Consider the following 8980-nt stretch of genomic DNA (forward strand, 5'->3'; position numbering starts at 1 on the left):
GTGGTGGTGATAATCGGAGGTGGTGGTGATGGTAATCGGCGGTGGTGGTGGGAGGAGATGGTGGTTATATATATATATATATATGTGGTTATTAGGTTGGTTTAAATTAAATTAGGTTAATGGTAGATTAGTCATTTCAACGTTTTAGGACACCCCTTATCATTATAGGAAAGGTGGCCTAATAAAATCATGGTCCCCTCAAAAAAACCATGGTCCCTGAACAATCGTTCAGAAAGAAGGTAGACACTACAGGGCCCCCAATTATGGGCAAAAAGCACTGGGTGGAGCCTAAATGACTCCAACCGGCAGTCTCTCACTTGTTTTAGTCTCACATTTTCCACTTCTCTATCTCTACAAACCTTTAGGTGTGATTAAGGAACCGAGAGCTGAAAGTTTTCTTTGTTTCTTTTTCTGTCGTGCGTTGAATCATCACTCTGTATTCATGGCTACTCAAGGTCAAGTCATCACCTGCAAAGGTAATCTCTGTCTCTCTCTCTCTCTTTGTGTATATATAAATACGCGATTTGGGGGTTTTGATTATGATTATATATGCTGCGTTTGGTTGTATTGGAATTGAAATGTGAAGCTGCGGTGGCCTGGGAACCCAACAAACCATTAGTGATTGAAGATGTTCAGGTAGCTCCACCACAAGCTGGTGAAGTTCGAATCAAGATATTATACACTGCTCTTTGTCACACTGATGCTTATACATGGAGTGGCAAGGTATAATCTCCTATTCAATTTCAATATGGGGCAATGCGTTTAAGCTTATTATCTTAATTTCTTGAAATTTTGTTGGATTTTATAGGTTTAAAGCAACTTAATTTTATTGTTATGATGAAAATGAGTCAACCCCTTTCCTGTAAAATCTAACCGGAAGATTCAAACAGATCCAGATGGGTTGTTGTAATGTAATCTAAGTTGGGTTTTGTAATTACCAAAAATTGCTTCCTTGACTTAATGGAGCCACCATAGGAGGAAATTTTCATATGATGTATCTGTGCTATCGTTTCTTTAAGTGTGATTGGATTTGAGGTTTGGTAGGTAGGGAAGTGGTTTGAACTAGTCTTTTCATTAATAGTTCACTACTCAGAGCAAAATCCGAATATGGCAAGAATCACAGTGCAATGGTGTTATCTGTTGGCACAAACGAGTGCCGCGGGCATATTACGAGATGGGTGTTTCCAAGATCTATGTACAAATTTAGAACTATTCGGAATTTCACTGATTTTCAAACAAGGGTCATTGCGAATAGGAGTAGTTCCTTATAGCTTGCTGGTGAACTTCGACCATGTGAAGAATGATAGGTTCTATATTAGTAAGGATTATCATAAAATACCATACACTGTAAACGAAGTTTGTTAACATTTTGTCTTTGTCATTATGTGTATTGACTCTAATAAATATGCCCGCAGGATCCTGAGGGGCTCTTCCCTTGCATTCTTGGTCATGAGGCCGCTGGGTACGTGTCTTATATATGATATATACAATCTTATACTGAGACTAAAATTACTTACCGGAACTTGTGTGTGTAAAAAATTTACATGGACAGGGTTGTTGAGAGTGTTGGTGAAGGAGTTACTGAAGTTCAACCTGGGGACCATGTTATCCCTTGTTACCAAGCAGAATGCAAGGAATGCAAGTTCTGTAAATCAGGAAAGACAAATCTCTGTGGCAAAGTCCGGTCTGCTACTGGAGTTGGCGTTATGATGAGTGATCGCCAGAGTCGTTTCTCAGTGAATGGAAAACCCATCTATCATTTTATGGGAACCTCAACATTTAGTCAGTACACTGTTGTACATGATGTCAGTGTTGCAAAGATTGACCCAAGTGCACCTTTAGATAAAGTATGTCTGCTAGGTTGTGGTGTTCCCACTGGTGAGTCTTATGAGCCTGATATACATGCACAAATTATAGAAAGTCATGTATCTGTATGTAGCTTTCTCAGCTGTTAGTTGAATGCCACTTTCTATACATGGTAGGTCTATATTGAAACTGTCGTGATGCTAATGCTTGTATTTCTAAATTTTAATCCTTTACATCCTATTAAGTTTTAATTGATATTTTCTACTACCATATGTTATGCTTGAGCTTAAACAGCAAGTGGCTCTCTTCAATGTTGGATAGTGGATGAAGGGGATCATGATGAAATTCCCAACTACGTTATAATCTTCATATTTTGTTTCACTGAATAAGCATATTCTTGATTTCTGTTTGCTTCAGTAATTACTAGACTCATCAATCTTTAGTCCTAACACACGATTGCTTTTCTCTTTTTACCTTGTGGTTATAGGTTCCATAATCCAGTTTATAGAATTATTACAGTGTTGTCACCTTGAAACAACTAAAACCCAATATTTGTATTTCTGAATTTTATCTACTACTTCCCTCAGTTCTTAGTAGTCCACCTTGTGTTTCTTTTTTTTTTTCATTTGTAAGTCAATTTTTATTGCAGGTCTTGGGGCAGTTTGGAATACAGCTAAAGTTGAGGCAGGTTCAAGTGTTGCTGTCTTTGGTCTTGGGACAGTTGGCCTAGCTGTACGTACTGAACTTAAACACCTAATTGTCTGGAATGGTAGATAGCATAAGGGGAGGCCTCACTAATGTGTATATACTTTGTTGTTTATTATTCAATAGGTTGCAGAGGGTGCAAAAGCAGCTGGTGCATCACGTATAATTGGCGTTGACATTGACAGCAAAAAGTTTGATAGAGGTACAGTACTGGATACACTATTGTTAGTGCAGCTATTATACTTGCCGGTTTTCAACTTTTTTTGAAGTTTATATTGCTTTTCATCATCGTTATGTCCGTTAGTTTTGTGGTTGTCTTATCTTTATCCCAAAAATACAATGTTCCAAGTATCACGAAGTGAGTTTATCTCTAGAAATAGCTAATGAATTGTGTATGCGGTGTGTTTTTCAACTGTGATGTTTCCAGCAAAGGATTTTGGGGTTACAGAATTTGTGAACCCAAAGGACCATGATAAACCTATTCAGCAAGTCCTTGTTGACATGACGGACGGTGGAGTTGACTACAGTTTCGAGTGCATAGGCAACGTGTCTGTGATGAGAGCTGCTCTGGAGTGTTGTCATAAGGTAGGTCCAGCTCTGAGTTCTCAGTGGCCCCATCACACCAACTTAGTGCAGGCAACTATACGAGACTGACACTTTCTGTTTGGCTTAAACTTTTAGGGTTGGGGGACATCAGTTATCGTGGGTGTTGCTGCATCAGGTCAAGAGATATCTACTCGCCCTTTTCAGTTGGTCACTGGACGTGTTTGGAAGGGAACTGCCTTTGGTGGATTCAAGAGTCGTTCTCAAGTACCATGGCTTGTTGAAAAGTACATGAAGAAGGTACTAAATTCCACAAATTCCTTTTCCCCAGCTTTCCTTTTGTTTGCTTTTCTCCCCATCTCCCATGGCTTCTTGTTGCCAAAAGGCTCCCAGGTAATGATGTACCGTCTGCTTTGGTGCTAAAAAAAAAAAAACAGGATTTTAATATGATTATTAAAGTTGATTATAATTTGTTACAGGAAATCAAGGTTGATGAGTACATAACTCACAGTCTGACCCTTGGTGAGATCAATAAGGCCTTCGACCTGATGCATGAAGGAGGTTGTCTTCGATGTGTACTTGAAGTGCACCCTTGAGGTGATTCAGATGTTTCTGATCCCTAATCATGCCTTATATATGTAAAAGCAAAACTCTAGTGTCAGTCTCTTCTGTCTGTTTCTCATTTCAAGCTTAAAGTCTAATGTCTAAGGTTATCAATTTACTCTACAAAAACCAACAGTGTTTTCTTTCATGTCGACCTTCTTTTTGTGTTGGGCTTGGATCGTATTTCGTCTTGAGACTAAAGACAGTCTATATAGTGTACCAGACAGTCAGAATGAAGCAGTGAAGGTTTAAGGACTCAAGCAGTGGATGTTAAGGAGTAGTGTGAGTTGCACGTGACAGGTTTATATTTCTGTTAAGTCACGCATGTATCACGTACGTGTGTAATGTCTCTGAGCTGTTATTAGTTGTCAGTTACGGTCTGTATAAAAGCTGCTATTACAGCTTTTGTCTGGGTATTGGATTCTCTGATTATGATCAATCAGATTAATTGTTTTTCATCACCATGATTACCGAAAATGCTTTAGAGACCCGGGTTTTATACCCATCCCTTATACCCCATTATGTGTCAAGTTTGTATTGGTCCATTTTTAAAGCGGACTTCTGTTTTTCCAGGCGGGACAGGGTGAGAAAGAAGTCAACGGTAGATGTTAGAGTCATTAGAGTCCACTTACGGCATACCTAAGACATATTTCCTCCGTCCCTTATAAGATGATCTAGTTGTAGTTTGCACAAATTTTAAGGTAAGGTGGAAAGTGGAGTATATTTAATTATTTTTTACAATTATACCCTTATGGGCAATAATTAGTAAAATTTAGAAACGATTTATCTCTTAAACTATACCACGGTTTTTTATAAACTTTATACCGTTGAAAAGCATTTTAAAACACCTACGCAACGAATATAAACATGGCTATCAAATTATACACATTTCTTATAGAAAAAATAATCAATTAAAAGGGTAGTTTTAGAAATATCCCTTGATTAGTGAAATAGGTCATTTATTTATGGGACAAAGTCTAAAACCAAATAGGTCATCTTATTAGGGACAGAGGAAGTATATGAGCTAGTTTCTTTGCCGGCTTTTATTATAATGACGAATCATTTTTGATGATTATAGATGGTGCCGGACTATCTTGCACATTTTGAATCGTTTAAATTGTCACTGTCTAATTGAATTATCTTCCAGAGGGTGGATCCATTCACACTTTAATTCTCAACTATTTTATATATGGGGTGGGATCCGTTGACATGGTTATATTGACATAATCTTCACATTTTAGCGCTATTTTTTTTTACTGAGCCCAACCGGCAATGAATTTGAAGCTAATATTTTGGTGACATGTTCTTCTTATAAGTCTACATTCTAACAAAAAATGAGAGCAATCCGAGATGTATAAAGCCACCATCTACGATTTTGAATATCAGCCGTTGAAGATTAACGGTTGAAATTAAAATCTGTAGATGGTGAAGTTTCGTATTTCAGAATACTTTCATTTTTGGTAGGAATGTAGAGTTTTACATGATGAACATGTCACCAAAAAATTAGCTTCAAATTCATTACCGGTTGGGCTCAGTAGAAAAAATGGCGCTAAAATGTGAAGATTATGTCAATATAACCATGTAAACGGATCTTACCCCTTTATATATTGGACGTCATTTTTATAAATAAAACCAAACGGTTACGAGTTTGAAGTTAATATTTTTGGGATATGTTTTTCTTACAAAACTGTAATTACCTATCGAAAATGAGCGCATTCCGAAATATATAACATCATCATCTACTGATCTTAATTTCAATGGTTAAAAATATGTCGATTTTCAGTGGCTCATGTTCAAAATAGTAGATGGTGATGTCATATATTACGCTCATTTTTGATGAAAACATAGAGTTTTGTAAGAGGAACACATTTTCGAAATATTAACTTCAAAAAATGACATCCAATGTATGACATGTGTGAGAATAAAAATGTAAAGGGATCCTTCCTCTATCTTCAATACTTTAGTTTCTTCAACATAACTTTACTATTTTTTTTATAGTGGAAACATGATTATTAACCAAAACACTTACTAAGTGTTATTCAAGTCTTTATAAAAGGTAAAATTGACAGGGTTAGGTCAAATCATGGAGGATCTCTCAGCCTTCATATCAATAGAGGGATCCAATTTTGGCAAACCATGGAGGATCTCTCAGCCTTCATATCAATAGAAGGATCCAATTTTGGCAGATCACGGAGGACCTCTGGAAAAATCAGGAAAGGAAGAACGACAGTGTTCATAAGGTCTTCGCTAACGTATGATCGTCATTTGTTGGTGGACTAGGTTCGTCTATAGTTTTGCATCAAAATTGACTCAAGATAGTAATCAATTTGTTTGTTTTCTTTACAAATTGTAGAAATTAACGTCTAATCCCACTTTTAGTGGTCTTTGGACGTTCTAGTCATGTGCTCCCGAGCCTAAAACTAGATGGTCCTGATTTACAAAACCGGGAACAATCTAATCTTTTTTTAGACGAGTTAGTCCAAATGGTTGCCGATCCAAAAAATTTGTTTTATTCTGTTACCCTTAATAATCTTCCGTATACATTCAAACAGAGAGAGAGTGCAGTTTTAGATCTGAAATTTTGAGGGAGAAACAGAGAGATACGAATTAAGTTCTCGATTAGTAGTTCTCTGAAAAGAAAATGGATAAATTTCTGTTGGAAATGACATCGATGGATTCACCAGCAAATCAAAAGAAAAATTTTGAGAAGTAAACCAAGATACTATGAAAAAGATAGAAGGAGTCAACAATGTGTGTTGATACAGTGTGAAGAAAGTGATATAGATCAACAGTGTGTGTTGATCCAGTATAGTATGGATCAACTGGGACAGTTGACATGAAGTGGATGGATCAACAAGAGTTGTTGATCCATGGTACGGTATTTAGAAGTTTACTTGGGTTGCAAGTATTACTGGTTTTAAGAATTTGTTTACGTGAGAATTGTCTAGAAGTTTCTTGTTAGACTTTGTTTTTGATTAGGAAAGTCTTTTTACTTGTGAGTCATATAAATAGGCTGTTGAGTCATGAGACGAAACACATCAATTGAAGAGAGTTTGTTTGAGTTAAGTTTTGTGTTCTTTTCATTAAGTCTTTGATATCAGATTTTCTACAAAAAAGATAATTTTTTATTCTTTAAGTTTTGATTTTGCATCTAAGATTATTATTTTTCTTTTCAATCAATGATTAAGCGTTTAATTGAAATATTACCCTATACGATTAAGCGTTTAATTGAAATGTTATCATCTAATCTATCAATGTCACGAAAAATGCATACATCCTTAAAAGAAAAGAAAGGAAGAGTTTTGTAGTGTTATTTTCTAGGTTTTATTATGCAGTAGCGACCTAACCGTATAGTCTTAAATGGAAGAAAAATTCAAATTTACGGTTTGGATAATGAACCAGAACCATAGGCTATGTCCTCTGAACTTCCCGATCGTAACCTATTTTTTAGTAGAAATTACGTCTTGGAAATAATTGTTCCGGTTGGGAAATAACAAGTTATGGTAGGTTATTCTGATCGTTCCGTGTGATTTTCAGAATTACGGCTGGATATCCTTATCTTGATTCTGGAAGTTGTAAATTGTGTTGTTGTAATTCATCAAACTTTTTATTTTCATTCATTAATTCATAATGTTACCATTACATAATTAAGCCGTATTATATCTCATTATACCTAAATGGAAAAAATAAAAATTGTGACAAATCACTCGTATTATATCTCATTATACCGTTACACATAAATATTCAATCTTTGTTGAAATACTCAATAAACTCTTTTGTTATCCAATAATATTGTTCATGCTCAAATTCTTTGCGACAAATCACTTGTATTAGGAAAAAGCCAAGGCTTCCTCGAAGAAAAAAAATCAAGATTAAATTAGTATATTAAAACTTAGTCAATGAACAACTTGTGCACATATTTACTCTTCTGATAAAGGACGCTGTGGGATGCCTCTCATTTCACCCGTTCTAATTTTCCCCTAAAAACTTTCATTTCTAGGTAGATCTTATCGATTCTTTCCTTTATGTAGTTGATTAATCTCCCATTTCAATTACCATCTACGGTCACAAAGACAATTATTACACGGTTTCATCGAGAATCATTAATTTCGTCCACGTTAATGGTTTGATCTTCGTCATGCTTTGTGACCGTCAGCGACGCTCTAACAATTGTAGTATCTTCTTCGGAAGTGTAGCAAGTTACCATGTTTCTTCTTTTTTTGTTGGAACAAATTATAGGAAACGTTAGAAATTTGAGAGTTTTGGTACAAATTGTTTGTTGGATAAGGATCATTTTATAGAAAAGAATGACTCGACGGATATTTGGAAAAAACTAGTCATTCATCGAAAAAATAAATGTAATATAGGAGTTACGGTTAAGATAAATGGAAGAGGGTTGGGATATATATTTTAAAATAATTCTTTTGCCCCCTCCCCTCCCCCCGACTGATTGGGTATATATATAAATAATATATATATATCATTAGTCCGGGAGCGGGACCTTGGGAGGTCTCTTAAATTTGAAAAGTATTTTTGTTGTTTTTTGAAAATATTTTTCAAAACGTTTTCTGCCCTTAATTACGTTTTTAATTGTAATAATTATGGTATAATTTATTTGCCCGTTTTCTGACTGTTGAATGGAATTTTTATGGCAGAAATAAATTTAATTTATTCTCTATTAATTTCGTGTTTAATATTTGGGCTATATAAGGCAGTTTCTGAGAACATAAAAAGATAAGTTTTTACTACTGTTTTTTCTGAGAATCAAGAGACCAAAAATTCTGTACAAGATTAGAAAGAGTCAAAATGTTTAATCTCTCATAATGTGCGTGGGAGATTGAAAGAGAGTTTTTCTCGGATGTTTTATCATGGGGACGTTGTGACAAATAAAGAACTGCTTGCACAAAACTCAAAGCAGAGCCACGAAACGTCTTAAAGAGCGCGACCTGGTCTTGACTCAGACGTCATTTAGTTTTTGGGGTTTAATCTTTGTTTTGCAGGTATGAAATCGTCGACTGTTCCAACAATTTTAAGACGAATCCTTCTACCATGGAATCTGAAAAGAAAACTGTTGCTGATATCGATAAGTCGTTCAAGTTTGAAGGATTTCATTTCAGAAGATGGAAGCAAAAGTTGTTCTTCTACCTCAAAATGATGAATTTGCACATGATGGTGACCTCCATCAAACCAGCTGATCTAAAAGATGCAGAAGATGCGACAAAAACAACTCTAGCTGCAACAAGTGCAACTCCTCAACAAACTCAAAAACCTGTTGTGACCCAAACTGCTAACAAAAAGCCTATGAAAAATGGATTGATAATGA

The 8980-nt window shown here is 35.7% G+C and overlaps 1 protein-coding gene across 1 annotated transcript; it reads left to right on the forward strand.

Annotated features, from left to right (window-relative positions):
* The first annotated feature begins 314 nt into the window (after window positions 1-314).
* On the forward strand, window positions 315-4118 carry LOC113290229 (alcohol dehydrogenase class-3-like). Its single transcript, XM_026539833.1, has 9 exons — window positions 315-476; window positions 587-723; window positions 1416-1462; window positions 1553-1878; window positions 2456-2538; window positions 2638-2713; window positions 2939-3096; window positions 3193-3354; window positions 3534-4118. The coding sequence occupies exons 1-9, from the start codon at window positions 443-445 to the stop codon at window positions 3648-3650; spliced, it is 1140 nt and encodes a 379-aa protein (XP_026395618.1). The 5' UTR covers window positions 315-442; the 3' UTR covers window positions 3651-4118.
* Window positions 4119-8980: the final 4862 nt, after the last annotated feature.

The sequence above is a fragment of the Papaver somniferum genome, chromosome 6 (assembly GCF_003573695.1).
Source record: "Papaver somniferum cultivar HN1 chromosome 6, ASM357369v1, whole genome shotgun sequence".
NCBI classification, from domain to species: Eukaryota; Viridiplantae; Streptophyta; class Magnoliopsida; order Ranunculales; family Papaveraceae; genus Papaver; species Papaver somniferum.

What these genes read in the sequence shown, in the direction of transcription:
- LOC113290229 (XM_026539833.1), top strand. Translation starts at nt 443, where the DNA reads ATGGCTACTCAAGGTCAAGTCATCACCTGCAAAG. An exon ending in CTTATACATGGAGTGGCAAG is followed by an intron (nt 724 to 1,415) that starts GTATAATCTCCT and finishes ATATGCCCGCAG; the next exon opens with GATCCTGAGGGGCTCTTCCC. An exon ending in AGGTTGTGGTGTTCCCACTG is followed by an intron (nt 1,879 to 2,455) that starts GTGAGTCTTATG and finishes TTTTTATTGCAG; the next exon opens with GTCTTGGGGCAGTTTGGAAT.